The 18,518-nt window shown below is 38.0% G+C and overlaps 2 protein-coding genes across 2 annotated transcripts; both read right to left on the reverse strand.

Moving 5' to 3' along the window:
- Nucleotides 1-543: 543 nt before the first annotated feature.
- LOC141595712 (mitochondrial import inner membrane translocase subunit TIM17-1-like) lies at nt 544-990 on the reverse strand. Its single transcript, XM_074415678.1, has one exon. It carries the CDS (start codon nt 988-990, stop codon nt 544-546), a length of 447 nt encoding a protein of 148 aa, XP_074271779.1.
- Nucleotides 991-12,314: 11,324 nt separating this feature from the next.
- On the reverse strand, nt 12,315-18,167 carry LOC141597266 (mitochondrial import inner membrane translocase subunit TIM17-2-like). Its single transcript, XM_074417651.1, has 2 exons — nt 17,329-18,167; nt 12,315-12,680 (listed from the first exon to the last, which is right to left on the reverse strand). The coding sequence occupies exon 1, from the start codon at nt 18,057-18,059 to the stop codon at nt 17,343-17,345; it is 717 nt and encodes a 238-aa protein (XP_074273752.1). The 5' UTR covers nt 18,060-18,167; the 3' UTR covers nt 12,315-12,680; nt 17,329-17,342.
- Between the last annotated feature and the right edge of the window lie 351 nt (nt 18,168-18,518).

Genomic DNA, 18,518 nt, shown 5'->3' on the forward strand with positions numbered 1-18,518 from the left:
ACCAATACCACTTGGACCACCAGGAGTAGTCTTGCTCTGGGGGTTCCACGAAACTTTGAATCGGCCTTACACGATGCAGCAGGATGCTACCTCCTGCAACACAAGTCGAAGGACTGCGTGTTTGATGATTTTGTAAGGGGAGGGTCTTTCATATGATTCTGCCATGTATGGTAAATGGAATAGGTAAACAAATGACAGGACGAAAGGAGTATTAGTTACGTCTCCGTTTTAGTCATTTTTTTTATGTTTGTGGGAAGTGTTATATCAAAAGCTATAAAACAAGTGATCGGGATAAAAGAAGTATTACTATATGAAATAAAGCAAAGTGCAAACATTATTATAAGATCACAAATTAATTAGATTATTACGAAACCGTTTCACAAAAGAATCCATAAAGAAATTAATCAACTACGACATACAACATCGCAACGGTGTTAGAATTTAAATCTTACTTATAACTGTCACAAGTTTGGGACAACTCACACCCGATTTAAATAATGTTAAAAAGAAAAAAGAAAAGCGCTTGTGACCGTCACGTTAAAGTTACTGAAAGTTGAACGTGGGCATTGGTGGTGGCAATGTATCAACACTCTCCAAAACCTTAGTCTTACTAACATTATCTCCCTCGTTGTCATCATCCTTCCCTCTACCGAACCTCCATCGTAACCATCCTGGTTCGGACATATTCTTCGCCTCAGGAACCGGACTTGGGACGGAATCATACTGAGGGTAATTCTGAGACTGCATCTCAACAGACCGCCGAGTCATGATCGTAACTCCCTCTATACAAGCCAACAACGCCCCACCGATAAGAAACTGGCTAAAAGCCGGCCTAAACCCCTTACGAATAGAGAGAAAGGCAGACGTAAACCCTCCTGCTAAAATACTATTCCAAGGGTCTTCCTTATGACGGACATGAGCCAGCCCTCCTGACATTGTCTCAAAGAGGGCTGACCATACCGCGAAGGAGCCTCCAGTGCGAGGCGCCATCATGGCAACGTACGGAAGACGAGTGCCCATTGGTCCCTTGATAAAGTGGTAAGGGGTGCTTACTAGCCCCCCTAATGCGAAACCCATGCCCGCGCTTTCCAAGACGGAGTACGGGTACGGGGTTTTTTCGTTTGATGATGCCATGGTAAAAGAGAGTTGGGTAAGTTAATATTGACGGTAATTGTGTATGATGAGGTAAATTGGTTATATATATAGTGTGTGTTTAAGGTTTCTTGAAGAAGAGGTTTTATACTCCCTCCAATTTCCTATTATCTTCCTTATTTCCTTTTTTTACACAAGTTTGATTATCTTTCCTCTTTTTTTTTTGGTAAGTTTCACTTATTTTTTTAATATTTCTCTCTGTTAAAAATCAACAACTAAGGCCCTGTTCTTTTGGACTTAAAGTCACTCTCTATAAGTTAAGTTCAGCAAAATTAAGTTAAGTTCAGAAAAGTTCAGCAAAATAAAGTTAAGTTAAGTTCAGCAAAATTAAGTTCAGAAAAGTTCAAAGAAAATTAAGTTCGAAAAGTTCAAAGAAAATTAAGTTCAGAAAAGTTAAGCAGAATAATAAGTTTCATTATATTGACGAGTTTTAAAAAATAGATATAATTTTCGTTCAAATCGGTTGTATAAACAATCCGAGATTAATTATTATTCTATATAATTTTTTCAAAAAAAAAAAACATTTATTTAAAGCCGAATTCTTACCTATCCCCCGAAGGTATGTTTGTGGGTTAATATCCGTATACTACCCCTTTAATTGTAGGACTATAACGTAAAATTTACATGTGAATATTGTCATAAAACATAAAAACGATAAGGAATAAGAAATCAACCTCGGGTCCTTTAAATTGCGGCGTAAAGAACAGAAATCAAAGCAGATTTCCTCCTAATCGTTGCACCCAAGACTTGTCCGAGATATGCCCTTGTGCTAGATGGTGTTCTCCGATTGCCTTGCAATATTGGGAGAACTGATGTGAGTTTTTCACTGGATGAGAGATCCGAATTTCGAGAGGCACTGTTCTCGAAACCCTAATAATTTTTAGCAAAAGAATTAGGTTAGACAAGAGGAGAGAACTCCCCTTTTGTCTTTGTGATTCTCGGACAAACCGAGTGAGAGGAGCCCCTATGGGCTTTTCATTTTCTCTTCACTTAAACTCGCGGTCCGGTCCATCACTCGCTAAGTGTATATGACGTGGTCTGATTATAAATCATTATCGGTTATCGGAAATTAAGGCATCGGCTAATAATACGGGTTAGCTGAATTATTAATACGTGTCCGACAAAACAAAGATTGTATAATTATATTCAATATACAATTAAATATAAATCGCTTATATTTAATTTTACGAATTAATCAGTTAATTCGCCTTTAGCCCATGATATTTAATCCGTGTTAAATATAATATCTCAACATCACATATTTGACTAATTACTAGTCAAATAACTCGGACTAACTGGTTAGTCAATTTTGGCATCTACATGACAGTATTTTCATACCGTCACGTCTCTCGAACGTATCCTATAGGTGTGACTTTTAGGGACCAGTTGATCACCGCCATCTGTATGACAATAACGTCAAACTTATCTAGCAAGCCAACCGTTATTGATAAACGTGGATCAACGGATAATAATACCAAAGTATGCCCTTTGATCCTTTTAGAGGTTTATAAGTCCTTGCACTAATTGTTAAGGACACCAACCCCAACAAGCTCCCACTTGTCCGTACAAGTGTATGTGCAATGACGTTATCCGCACTAACCGGAGGACACAAGCTCCAACAAACTCCCACTTGTCCGTACAAGTGTATGTGCGATAACCGATTCTCATATTCATTTAAAAATTTCTCCCACTCAATGTAAAACAATTTGCAGATCTGGATCCACAAAGGTCGTATTTTACAATCGATCTGTATCTAGAGTGGTTTCCCCGACTAGAGAGTAACTTAACCGATAAAACGAATCCGTATCCGAGCATGGCCATGCATTTCGATTCTGACTCCTCGAGTGGCCCTGAGAAATATCGAGTACCCGATAAAGGCTGAATATTTCCTTCAACTCGACTCCTTCCGATCTAAGCACGAAGATGAAATGACCCGAAAAAATCTACTTGGCCCCCTGTTACGGATGACCGTGAGAAAGAAACCAAAGTCACCCAAAATCTGCCGTAGTCTCAAGAGACAATCGATAGTCAAGAGATTCGACTCTAAGGATCACCATGGAAGTCCTATCCACGACCGGGCAACGAATGTTATAAAACATTTAGGACTCCACGTCGATGTCACAATAGTGTCCTACGAAATATCCGTATAAATCGCCTCTGTGATTGGTCAGTCAACCTGTTGACTTATGGCTAGTTGAACCCACCATCAACCAACGTCACAAAATAATTGCCAGAGTTATCAGCTCATGTGGGCAATTAAGGACTAAAAAAAATATAATGTTTTTGCAGTTCACTTTGTGGTGTTCAAAATTTGTCGTACAAATCCACATGAAAAACAAAATATATATATAAAATATCAAAACGATGATGTCATATAGAGTACAAGAGAGGATGAATCTGATCCATAAAAGAGTACTACAACTTAGGAACACGTTTGATTCCCATGGAATTAACATGCCCTTCATGCTTATCTTGTCGTAATGCTTTAGTGAGAGGATCTGCTATGTTATCATCTGTAGCAATCTTTTCTATCACTACTGTCTTTTGCTCCACGTAATCCCGGATTAGATGAGCTTTCCGTTGTACATGTCTAGACTTGTTGCTAGATTTTGGCTCCTTAGCTTGGAAGATGGCACCACTATTGTCGCAATAGATGGTGATCGGGTCATTCGAACTAGGCACTACGATAGCCCATGTAAGAATTGACGCATCCATATCGCTTCCTTTGTAGCTTCGGACGCGGCATAGTACTCGGACTCGGTCGTAGAATCTGCTGTAACAGTTTGTTTCGAACTCTTCCACTGATCGCGCCATTAAGAGTAAAAACGAATCCAGACCGAGATTTCGAGTCATCTCGATCCGTTTGGAAGCTAGCATCTCGTAGAATCCGGTTGCGCATAGCTTTTGTTCGCCTCCATAAGTCAATGCCCAATCTTTAGTCCTCCGGAGGTACTTAAGAATGTTCTTGACAGCCAACCAATGTGGTTCACCTGGTGCTTTGTTGGAATCGACTTGTCATACTCAATGCATATGCCACGTCCGGACGTGTGCATATCATGGCATACATGATTGATCCTATAGCCGAAGCATAAGGAATCCGTGTCATGCGCTCTTTCTCTTCCGGTGTCTCTGGTGCCTGAGACTTGCTCAAATGCACCCCTGGAGCCATAGGAAGGAACCCCTTCTTGGAGTTAGTCATGCTGAATCTCTCCAGGACTTTGTCTATGTAAGACTCTTGACTGAGAGATAGCATCCGTCGTGCTCTATCTCGATAGATACGGATGCCTAGAATTCTTTGTGCCTCTCCCAGATCTTTCATCTGGAAATGGTTTTTCAACCATACTTTCACCGAAGTTAAGAGAGGTATGTCATTCCCAATCAGGAGTATGTCGTCAACATACAATATTAGGAAGACAATCTTGCTCCCACTCGACTTGATATATAGACATGGTTCCTCGACCGATCGAGTAAATCCATTTTCTTTTATCACTTGGTCGAAGCGATGATTCCAACTCCTTGATGCTTGCTTAAGTCCATAAATGGAACGCTTAAGTTTGCATACTTTCTTAGGATGTGCTGGATCGATGAAACCTTCGGGTTGTACCATGTACAACTCTTCCTCCAAAAAGCCGTTTAAGAAGGCGGTTTTCACGTCCATTTGCCAAATTTCATAGTCATGAAAAGCGGCAATCGCTAAGATAATCCGAATGGAACGCAAAGATAACTACGGGTGCAAAAATCTCATCGTAGTGCAAACCTGGCACTTGGGTGAAACCTTTAGCAACTAGTCGTGCTTTGTAGATATCTTGTTGACCTTCCACAGAATGCTTTATCTTGTAAAGCCATTTGCATTGAAGGGGACGAACCTTGGCAGGTAAGTCAACAAGATCCCACACGTTGTTCTCACACATAGAGTCCATCTCGGATTTCATGGCCTCGAGCCATAGTTTCGAGTCGAATCGGTCACGGCACCTTTATAGGTTGCGGGTTCACTACTCGTTAAGAGTAGAACGTCATCTATGTCATGTTCCTCGACCATACCAATGTATCTGTCCGGAGGAATAGAGACTCTACCCGACCTCCTAGGTTCCTCGAATGTTTACATGCAGCTGGGATTGAAGGAATTGGTTCCTCCAATGGTTGCTCGGTGTTTGGTTCTCGAATCTCCGACAGGTCGAAGGTTCTATCACTCTTTGCATTCTCGAGAAATTCCTTCTCTAAGAATGTCGCACTAGCCGCAACAAAAACACGTTGTTCGGTTGGCGAATAGAAGTAATGACCACGTGATCCTTTAGGATAACCTATAAAGTATGTCTTGACCGATCGCGGGCCGAGCTTATCTTCAGGTCTCCACTTGACATAAGCCTCGCAGCCCCAAACCCGTATAAAGGACAAGTTAGGGACCGTTCCCTTCCATAGTTCATATGGAGTCTTGTCAACAGCTTTAGACGGACTTCGGTTAAGTATTAGAGCGGCCGACAAAAGAGCATAACCCCATAATGAATCAGGTAAAACCGTGTGACTCATCATGGATCGAACCATATCAAGTAGTGTTCGATTTCTCCGTTCGGACACACCATTCAATTGAGGTGTTCCAGTGGAGTTAACTCGTAGGGCAATCCCACAATCCTTTAGGTGTTGATCAAACTCGTGAGAAAGATACTCGCCACCACGATCCGAACGCAGTGTTTTTATCTTTCTACCCAATAGGTTCTCAGTACCCTATTCTCGTATTCCTTGAATTTCTCAAAGGATTCACTTTTGTGCTTCATTAAGTAGACATAGCCATATCTACTCAAATCGTCCGTGAAAGTGATGAAATACCTATAGCCTTCTCGTGCGGTGATTGACATAGGACCACATACATCCGTGTGTATGAGCCCTAATAGGTCAGCAGCGCGCATTCCAACACCTTTGAAGGAAATACGAGTCATCTTACCGATGAGACATGATTCACACGTGCCAAATGATTGAAAATCAAAGGCCGAGATAGCTCCATGTTTAATGAGCTGTTTTACGCGTTTCTCATTAATGTGTCCCATGCGGCAGTGCCATAGATACGTTTGATTTTTGTCACCTACCTTTAACTTTTTATTCATTACGTGTAATATTTCCGTGGTCTGATCTAAAACATAAATTCCGTTCATGGAGACTCGCCTTGTCAGAAATCATATCGTGTAATGAGAAAATGCAAGCATTGTTTTCTATTACAAATGAAAAACCAAGTTTATCAAGCGCAGAAACTGAAATAATGTTTTTTGAAAGACTAGGAACATAATAGCAGTCAAATAAAGACAACTCAAATCCGCTAGGAAGCTGGATCACATATGTCCCCTTGGAGATGGCAGCTACTCTTGCTCCATTCCCAACACGCAGGTCCACCTCACCCTTTACGAGGGGTTCGATGTTTCGGAGCCCCTGCACATGATTACACAGATGAGAACCACAACCAGTATCAAGTACCCAAGTTCCGTAACTTGCGTGGTTAATCTCAATCATATGAATAAAAGTAGAAGAGAGAGAAGACATACCAACAGGTTTAACACGACCTGCCTTTAAGTCCTCATGATAAACAGGACATGTGCGTCTCCAATGCCCAGTCTTGTGGCAATGATGGCATTCCATGTTTTCACTCTTGCTCTTTGTCGTGCCTGATGAGTTACTCGCCTCACCAGGACCACTCTTACCTGAGCCCGACTTCTTGAACTTCGCCTTACCTACTGCTAGGTTTGCCTGAGCTTTGCCCTTACCCTTTCCTTTATTTGATACAACGAGAACATCCTGTTTCGAGCTCCCACTGAACTTCATGTCCTTCTCGGTCTGTACGAGGAGGGAGTGCAATTCATGGGGAGTTTTCTTCAAATCATTCATATAGTAATTCGCTCTGAATTGCGAATAACCATCGTGGAGTGAATGAAGAATACGGTCGATAACAATATTCTCGCTGATGTTACAGTTAAAGGTCTCCAGTTTCTCGACATTCTCAATCATGCTGAGAATGTGTGGGCTAACCGGTTGGCCCTTCTGGAGTCTCGCATCAAAGAAGCGAGTGGTATGCTCATAGGTCACGATTCTCGGTGCTTTCGAGAATTCCTTGGTGAGCGTGGTGAAAATCTTGTTTGCACCATGGGCTATGAAGCGTTTCTGCAAATTGGGTTCCATTGCAAAAATGAGTACGTTTTTAATCGCACCCGCTTCCATACGAAATCATTAAACTTGGTGACTTCAAAGACTCTAGCCGTGGGACCTGGGTTTGCCGGGATGGGCTCCAAGAGATATTTGAGCTTCCGTCAGCGGCGATTCCGTAATGCCGCCTCCCGGTCCGCGAAGTTGGATCCATCATTCTTCGATCGAGTAGACGATTCATCCGATTCATGAAGATCCGAAGTCAGGACTCACGGTCCAATGTGGCACTTGGCATTGGGTTATCACTTGAACCAGCCATTTGTTGTTTAGCAGTTTAAAATCGTGATCTACACTGAAAAAGAAAGAAAAACAAAACGAAATAAGCAACTCATCGAGGTGATTTAAGTCTATTTTAAAATTCATTTTAAACATGTAGACTCTCGCACTTGCATAATTGATCTCCCTCAAGAAAGATACAAGTGATCCCAAGACTCAATTTCTGTAAATTGATAAGCCAACTGTTTAGCTAATACTTCTGGAAGAACTCTTGGTCGATAGATTTCCGGAAATCCTATCTATAGTCCACCATAGTCACAGGATCGTTTAGTGACCACAAGTTGAGATAAAATAGGTCAATCGGTTCCAACTTACCCGACGTAGAAGGGGTCATATTATGCCTACCGACGAAGAAGGGACTCATTGGAGTTTGACCTATAAAGACCGTTCTCAATTTTAGTTTATACGAGGAAGATCCCATCAACAAAATTATAATTCATTTTAAGTGAACGAATAACTAGCGTTTGTCGTGAATGAATTTATTTGGATGATGGCTTAAAAAACGTGTGACATACGAATGTCAAGGAAAACTAACTCGTGACCTCTATATGTGTCAGTTTTCATGCAATAATTAGGTGGTTTGGTTTTTAGGCGGAATATGATGCAAATTATCGTTGCGATAAAATAAATAATTGAATGCAATACGTAAATAAAATTTCCTAGTGTGGCCTATCCTAATAAAAAGAACAAAATACAACTTTGGAATCCACCGTTGGACCCAAGAAGCTTGTCTTGTTGTTCCATCTTGATCCATGTAGCGGGAGTGAGCATCTGGTCTCCGTCTTTGGTCTTCTCAAAAATTACAATTAAAATTACAAAATATAAACCTAATTACATTCTAATAAAAACTGTAATTACAAGTGAAAAATCCAAAACGGAGATACGAGATCTCAAAATACAACCAAGACCGTGTTCCATCATTACGGTAACACGTTCTACTAAGGCCACACTAAGTTACAACCGTTTGCAAATAAAAATAAATACGTAATAAAAAGGGCATTCACGGCATTCAAAAATTAACGATAAATAAAAATGCATCAACTAAAAACAAATTCATTCGTGACATAATTCCGTAATTATGTTAAATTTATCCAAACCACCTTCTAATGATTAAAATTCATGTGATAAAACCGCTTCTATCATTTAATTTTAATCCATTATAATCCGTTACTTTAAAAACGCTTTAAAATAACCTAATGGTACGTGTGTGAACTGTTTCACAATCATAGCGAGTGTACTATATCCGTATAAAGTACATATTGAAGCCAAAAGAAAATTTAAATCAAAAGAAACAAATTTTCAAAGCTGTCAAAGACGAAATCCTTCGATCCAGGTACATAAGTGCTCGATCGAGGGACAAAGGGCTCGATCGATCAATCGCAAGTCGATCGAGAGGTATGCTAACCAGGAGGTGCTCGATCGACAACACTGGTGGTCGATCGAGTACCTATATCAGCAAATCTGCTCGATCGAGTACGAGGACAACTCGATCGAGCAGAGGGGTTTTGAAAGGGGTCGATCGAGTACAACAGGGACTCGATCGAGCAAAAGGTTTTTGAAACAGGGTCGATCGAATACAACAGGGACTCGATCGAACAAAAACAAGACAGAAAAGGCTCTCGATCGAGTAAAAAACATGCTCGATCGAGGGCAAAAATTTCTGGAAAACACAAAACCCTCGTGAAACAGGTTTTATGATACAAAACCACAACAATTTTGATCAAAAACGCATAAAATCAATTTTTAACAATTGAGAAAAACATGACATATTGTTATAATCTTCGTATAAAACAACAATATGCAAAAAACAAAACGAAAACAAGATGAAATTACCGTGTAATACATGACACGGTTTCAAAATTTCTGCCGTGTATACTAGGCACAGTTTTCGAGACAAAAGCAAAATCGTTTCAAGATCGTTTTATGAAAAACACATAGAAAATTTACGTGGCCTCGCTCTGATACCACTTGTGGGTTAATATCCGTATACTACCCCTTTAATTGTAGGACTATAACGTAAAATTTACATGTGAATATTGTCATAAAACATAAAAACGATAAGGAATAAGAAATCAACCTCGGGTCCTTTAAATTGCGGCGTAAAGAACAGAAATCAAAGCAGATTTCCTCCTAATCGTTGCACCCAAGACTTGTCCGAGATATGCCCTTGTGCTAGATGGTGTTCTCCGATTGCCTTGCAATATTGGGAGAACTGATGTGAGTTTTTCACTGGATGAGAGATCCGAATTTCGAGAGGCACTGTTCTCGAAACCCTAATAATTTTTAGCAAAAGAATTAGGTTAGACAAGAGGAGAGAACTCCCCTTTTGTCTTTGTGATTCTCGGCCAAACCGAGTGAGAGGAGCCCCTATGGGCTTTTCATTTTCTCTTCACTTAAACTCGCGGTCCGGTCCATCACTCGCTAAGTGTATATGACGTGGTCTGATTATAAACTGTTATCGGTTATCGGAAATTAAGGCATCAGCTAATAATACGGGTTAGCTGAATTATTAATACGTGTCCGACAAAACAGTATTGTATAATTATATTCAATATACAATTAAATATAAATCGCTTATATTTAATTTTACGAATTAACTGGTTAATTCGCCTTAGCCCATGATATTTAATCCGTGTTAAATATAATATCTCAACATCACATATTTGACTAATTACTAGTCAAATAACTCGGACTAACTGGTTAGTCAATTTTGGCATCTACATGACAGTATTTTCATACCGTCACGTCTCTCGAACGTATCCTATAGGTGTGACTTTTAGGGACCAGTTGATCACCGCCATCTGTATGACAATAACGTCAAACTTATCTAGCAAGCCAACCGTTATTGATAAACGTGGATCAACTGATAATAATACCAAAGTATGCCCTTTGATCCTTTTAGAGGTTTATAAGTCCTTGCACTAACTGTTAAGGACACCAACCCCAACAATGTTAGAGCATTTTAATTACCGACATTCGTCATTGAGAATGAAAGTTGAAATGGCATTTGGTCAATTGAAAAAAAGGTGGAAGGTCAATTGAAAAAAAGGTGGAAGGTGTTAAAAGTTATGCCTCAAATGTCACCTAAGTATCAAATGTCCATTATTGTTTCTAATTTCACACTTCATAATTTTATACGGATGCACACCCATGGGATATCTGTTATACAATATGAGAACGTTCTAGGGACAAAAGATTTAGGCATGTTTGATAAGAAGCGGAAAAAAGCTATGTACAAGGTGCGAAATAACATAGTCAAGAACATTTGGCGAGGCAATGGATTTGATGGGGTGAGCTCAAATGAAGATGAAAAAAGTGACGAGGAAGATGATAATATGGAACTAGATGATTATAAAGAAAAAAAAAAGTAATGTGATTTACTTTTTATTTTTATATATTAGGTAATGTGTACGAAAATATTAACTTATATAAATAAAGTATTTTATAATCTTTATTTGTGTTTTTAGTTATATTTCTTTATTATTATTATTAAATATTATTATTATTATTATTAAATATTATTATTATTATTATTTTGGAAGGGAATTATTATTATTATTATTATTATTATTATTATTATTATTAGTAGTAGTAGTAGTAGTAGTAGTAGTAGTATTAAGTGAAATTAAATTAAGTTAATTTAAGTAACATTATTTTAATTTAGAAAAGTTAAGCTATTATAAGTTAAGTTCAGCAAAATTAAGTTCAGAAAAGTTCAGCAAAATTAAGTTCAGAAAAATTAAGTTCAGAAAAGTTCAGCAAAAATAAGTTAAGTTCAGCAAAATTAAGTTAAGTTCAGAAAAATTAAGTTAAGTTCAGCAACTTTAAGTCCAAAAGAACAGGGCCTAACACTACTTTATTCATATTTTTATTCAGTATTCATTCTTTATTATTACCTCTCTCCTATAAACCTTACAATATTTACCAATACTTTATTCCTTCTTTCTTCCCCTTTCTTATTTTTTGTGTCCAACAGAAAGGGGAAGATATTAGGAAATTGGAGGGAGTATGTGTTATGGAGGAGGAGGTTAAATACGGGTCGGATTAAATATGGGCCGGGTGATTACACGGGTTATTACGGTTTTCAGGCTTGTCTTAATTGTTTTGATATTTTAGGCTTTTAGCCCGCATGTCTTAAATTCGACGAATTACCAACATTGGGTTATTTTTAAATTATTAATACCAGATTAATGGCAACACTTACCTAATAAGACCGTACCACACCAATTGTAGCACACTATAAATGGGCTGTTTTTTTTTTTCCAATAATACCCTTATGTCCTTATATTTACACAAATGCCAAGTAGTGGGACTCTCACCAACCCAACATTAATCCTTATTATATTCCGCTTACTTTCCATATTTGCCCCTACTTTTACCCTTTTTTCTTAAAAACCCCATTTTTTACCATGTTACCGGTATGGAGGGAGTATAATTTTAAGTCATAAATAGATACGAGTATCAAAATTCACAAAACTTGTAAAAATCATTTATCGTACTTGCATATGAATATTAACAACAAAATCAAATGATAATTAACGATAAAAGTCATTTACAGTTGCAAAATTACCGATGGTATAGAAGTTGTTACCAAAAGGCGAAGATGCTAAAGAACACTCGATATTACCAAACTGTCAGTTCCGATAATGTCCGATACACCCTCCCTTTAAGGCCTTAAACTATTCAAAGATGGACAAAAATCGATAGGCAAACCTGTTACCAGTGTATAGATAAAAAAATCTCGATAATTTTACGATACATAACTATGTTGGATCCCAAATCCAGCTCTCAGAGATATGAAAGTAGCAGAGTTACTAAAGTTGATTCAAAACTACCAAAAGAATACATAAATAAGAGTAATTTGCTAAAACTAAGCTAAGACATTATTTTACAAAAGTCGACCGTAGCCATCTTAACCATACGGCATACATAGTAAATCAAACCCAAAACCTTCAAAGGACCACCGATTATAACTAGACCTGTCAAATTGCGGTCCTTCCTGTATATAGAGTGCCAAGGAAGGAAACTATTCGCCTGCTGCTTATTATTCAAGCATACCAAGGAACCTGAAAGCATACATAGCACACAATTATAAACTGTCAATATTACCGTCACTTATCAAAAAAGATCGAAAGAAAAATCAATGACAACTGTTTTACGATACATAATTAAGTTATCACAGGGCAAGGTGCATTTTGGTTAGTCTCTCGCAAAGCTTTTGTATACAACAAGCAAACTCGCAACAAATCTTCTTTTAACATCAAATGTCAAATGGGCAATTGTCTCACACCTCGACAATTACTGGAACTCTGGAAGTTCCAATCCCGTAAAAACTAAGCAATATAGAGCAAACCTAACGATATCAACAGTTAACTTCCAGCTTTCTAGTCAAAAACTGAACACAAGTTTGAATTTCTTATAGCCTAAAGAATACACACTTTTCACACCTCAAATGTCGTCTATGGGAGTAGATATACATAATTAGGCTTCCTTTATCTTCTCCCTCTACCACATCACCAATTTCATCGGCTCCTTCCTCTACCATGCCAAACCAACAGGCATCCAGAGGGCTCCCACCACCTGCACTACCCTATCTCACCCTTACCCTAACACCACTCATCCTCAGTCGCGCACACCTACGTAATATACTAATATCCCATGTCTACTATTCTCTCATAGCTTTCTGCATTTTTATTTCTCCACATAAACTTTACTGTTATTCAAAATTTTAAATCGAAATAATGCGACTGAACATAAAGATTTGGAGATTTGTAATAAATATTTATATATGTATATATTGATAGATATTGATTCAACTCACCGAAAATGTAAACAATCCAGCATAGTTTGCCATAATGAAGAGTATTATTTTGTACTCCCTACTTACACCATACGGAACATTCCTCAATATTAGAAAAATGCTGATTTCGGAAAAAAGGGTTAATCATACATATACATTCAAGATTCGGTAACCTATAAGACGGGTTCACACTTGAATCGTTTATCCACTGTCAATCCATTACATGAATAGCTTTCCCAATAATATCACGAGGCTCTCTACTAAGTACTCCAATAAGTGAAAAAAATGTGAGACTTACCTTTGAGGTCACAGAAACAGAAAACAAGAGAGACAGTACAGATGATGCGAGTGTCTAGCCTTGTATCAACATGTTTCATTGATAAAAATCTAGGCACTCATATTACCAGTTTTGTCTCCCCTCCTTCCAATTTCTATGAACTCGGAGATAAGCTTTCACGTTTTTTTTCACCTTTTGGAGTACTCATTAGAGAGTCTCATGATATTATTATGAAAACAACTCATGTAATGGACGCATGTTGAATTTGTACGTATGACTAAGTGCTAACACTTTTTACGAATTCGGCATTTTTCTATTATTGAAGAAATTATTCCTGGGACATATGGTGTAAGTAAAGAGTATAAAATAATACACTGATTACACTCTATTATGTACAAACTCTGTGATTGCTTACATTTAGGGTGAGTTGAATCAATATCTATCAATATATACATACATGTTTGTGTTTTAAGTTTCAAGTTTCTAAGGGCTGAGTGAGGCTGGTAAGAGCTAATTGAGAGTGAATCAAAACATTATATAATTTAAAAAAAAGGGTAAGTACCAAAAATCCATTAAAAACCCCCTAACATATGTTCACCACAACAGAACAATGAATAAACATCAAATATAATGAAACGCAAAAAAAAAATGCAGCAATTGAACATCAAAGAACACTTGAATACAACAAAGACATACAAATTCTTTCTTTCTTTCTTGTCTTTCTGGACAAAGACGATTCAAATATTAAATAAAGCACAAACATACAAAGTTCTAAAATTGAAACATCACCGTTCAATACCAATCACGAGAGCACCTCATATTCACCAAGAATGAAACTTTATGTTCACTATAATCATTTTTGATAACGAACGTCAAAAATTTATGGGGAAAAAACACACATACCAAACTAACATTTCTTTGTAGCCAGTTTTAAACAAACAATCAAATGTTTCATAAAAAATCGACTTTAGCACATAACTAAACCAAAAGGCATGACAGATGAAAACTTTAGAGCCATTTCTCCCAACAACCGTATTACTTCAATGCCTAATGCTCCTGCAAATGATAATAACTTTACAACCATTTCTAACATGATTCAGTGTCCAGGGGCTGCCGCAGATGTTGCGGTAATAGGAGGTTGATGTACACAAGTAACACAACCTTGCCCCTGTCTATAAAAATAACAGGCTGTCTATTGATGTGCATGATGCAAATTGCCTTGAGAATGGAGTGAAATGAACCTCACAATAAAAAGGAGCATAACCAATGGCTATTGGCAATGGAAAAATAAAAACAATTGAAACTTATGACAAAAAACACAATTGCTCGTTCAGAAGAAAAATTAAAACCACAAACATAACATCATCATAAAAAGATCAAAACTTCAAACAGAGATTCCACCGAAAGCAGTTCCGCTGACACGGTCATAAAGAAAATTGCATCAAATACGCTTCAAAATACAAATAGTCGCAACTAGTTTAATGGAGCTTTGGCTCAATTGACGATGGAGACTACAGCAATTTCTAACAAACACCAGAAAATCCGTCGCCCAAAAAGCAGAGTCGCAAACATAACATTATCATACAAAAATCAAACAAAAATTTCACCCCATCTTAAAAACAAGGACAAGAGAATTATACTTCACTCCCTTCTTTTAAACATAAAAACCTAAATACTTCCTAATACAAACACGCACACAAAAATAGTTGTTAAATTTAAAACAGCACCTCTTGATCGCTAGTCCTAACCATAGGAACACCTCAAATTTACATAAAAAACTTTTCTTTCTCTATATTGATTTTTTTACTAATGAACAACAAAAGCTTCATTGATATAACAAAAAGAACAAAGCTATAAACAAAATCACTCAGATGTAGCTGTCATTTCACATACTCATTTTAAAAAAAAACATATCAATTTTTCATAAAAATGTAATCTTTAGCAAACGAGTGAACCAAAACTAATGAAAGATAATAACTTTAAAGCAATTTCTATCGACAACATTACTCAAGTGCCACAAGAACACTCGGAAAGGGAACGTGAGAGGGGTTTGATATATGCAATCCTAGTGTGAGCAAAAAGACACCACTTTTCAGAGGATCTATGACAAATATTGTGTCGAGAATTGCGTCAAAAAACTGATACTACGCAACAGAAAGAAACACAGCAACTAATTCAATAAAAATCATTTTAATTCATCTTGTCTTGATCAAAAGTCAAAGGGAAAATGAACATCAAAGGCTATTTTTAAGAACAACACCGGTGCCACACAAACAGCAAGGCAAAGGCTGTCGGACGACCTATGACAAATATTCAATTAGAAAATTTGCATCGAACGACTGATACTCCACTACAAGAAGAAACAAAGCAACTAATTTCATTTCATTTCAATTCAGTTTACCCTAATCAAAAACCAAAGAAGAGAAATGAAGAGCCTGGGACTCCATTGACAACCAAAACTACACTACATCCATTTCTAAGAACACAATAACATCATCGACAATTCATCATACAAAGATCAATACTTGAAACAAAAAACCAACTCCTTTAATCCTTACCCTCTTAATCAATCACTTGTGATCGAAATCCCCAATACAAAAAAAACTCCAGCGATCAATACCAAAGAAAGAAAGAGTCTTTAGCTCCATTACCAACGCAAACTACAACCATTTCTAACAAACGCCACAAAACCCATCATCCCAAACACCAAAAACACACCAAAATCAAAACTTGATACAAAAAATCCACTCATTTCAATCATACCCCACTTAAATCAATTGCTCATATTCGAAACTAATTGAGAATTGACAAACGAAACTACACTACCTCCATTTCTAGCAAAGAACACAAAACCCATCATCCAAAAACACATACAAACATATCAAAATCAACAATTAATCACAAAAAGATCAACACTTGAAACAATTACTCAACTCATTTCATCCTTACCCCTCTTAAATCAATCACTCGTACTCGAAACTAAAATGACAAACCGAAACTACACTACTATATCAAAGAACACAAAACCCATCAACAACAACATCATCAGAGCCTTAATCCCAAAATAAAATCTCAAAATGATTTGGAGTCAGCTTACATGAATCATCCTTTAGAACCGTCCCTCAAAATGCGAAAATATAGAACACAGCAACATCAACAATTCACAAAAACCCTTACCCTTCTCAAACAAAAACACAAAACCCATCAACAACAACATCAACATCAGAGCCTTAATCCCAAAATGATTTGGGGTTGGCTGACATGAATCATCCTTTAGAAACGGTGAACGCACAACTCAAAATGCAAAAATATAGAACACAAAACCCATCATCCAAACACACACACAAACATAACACAATCAACAATTAATAACAAAAAGATCAATACTTGAAACAATTACTCAACATACTTCATCCTTACCCCTCTTAAATCAATCACTTGTACTCGAAACTAAAAAGAACACAAAACCCATCAACAACAACAACAACATCAGAGCCATGATTTGGGGACGGCTGACATGAATCACCCTTTAGAACCGTCCATGGATAATCGTACAACTCAAAATGCGAAAATATAGAACAACACAACAACAAAAAATTCACATAAAAAAATCAATACTTGAAACAAAAACTCTTACCCTTCTCAAATCAATCACTTGTAATCGAAAGTGGGCATAGCAGTAGGCGTATCAAAACTCTCCAAAACCTTAGTCTCACTCCCACCACCACCGCCACCACCACTCCCGCTCCCTGAACCGCCATCATCCTTCTTCCCACTAAACAACCCACCAAACCACCCACTCACACCACCACCTTCATTCACCTCCCCACCCATACCCACACCCACACCCACACCACCCGGTTGCTGACCCGGAAACCCAGGATACCCACCCGGTTGCTGACCCGGAAACCCAGGATAACCCGCCATAGCCGGATCCTCATACCCAACTGGCGGAGACATAATCCTATTAAGCATAATCCCAGCACCTTCAATCATCCCCAATAAAATCGCACCAAACGCAGCACTTTTACCAGCAGCTTTAATCCCTTGTCTCATCTGCAAAAACCCACCAGTTGCAGCACCAGCGAATATAGAATTCCATGGATCTTCCTTCTGACGAAGGTAAACCATTGTACAATCAAATGTTGAGAATAATCCACCCCAAGCAGCGAACCCACCACCGGTTCTTGGTGCGTTCATTCTCATGGTTTGAATTCCTCCTAAGAATTTTTCACCTTTTGGTGAATTCATTGTACCTCGGATGAAATGGAAAGCTGATCCGCCTAATGCTCCCATGGCGAAGGCGCCACCCAAGTCGTCTAGGATTCGGTCTGGACATGGTTCTCTTGAGGTTTCTGGTGTTCCCATGGCGGCGTTAAGTTTTTGAGGGTTTGGGAGAAATGGAGGTTTGTGTTGTGTTGTGGGGTAGTTTGTTTGTTTGGTTGGCCGAAATGTGTGAACTAGTCTTTAAGTAGGAGAAATGTGTTTGTGTGTCTATTTTGTTTGGGTTTATGGCTTACCCGTTCTCCAAGTCATGTGGTTTTAGGTTAATCGGTGAACCGCACTTACGAGTATTATTCTTTATTTCTTTTACATACGAGTTTAATTTTCCGTTCATTACCCTTTTACCTAAACTTAATCAATCTTTTTTTTTTTTGTGGTACTTAAGAGGGGCAAAGTCCCGATGAAACTAACTACTAGCTATAACACGGGGAATAGCTACCTTGAAAATATCTTCTCTAAGAATAATGTGGAGATCATGAAAGGGAGAATCTAAATGTTGTATTTCTATGGTAGACTGGACACCTCGATTAGCGACAAGGTCAA

The sequence above is a fragment of the Silene latifolia genome, chromosome 8 (assembly GCF_048544455.1).
Source record: "Silene latifolia isolate original U9 population chromosome 8, ASM4854445v1, whole genome shotgun sequence".
NCBI lineage: Eukaryota > Viridiplantae > Streptophyta > Magnoliopsida > Caryophyllales > Caryophyllaceae > Silene > Silene latifolia.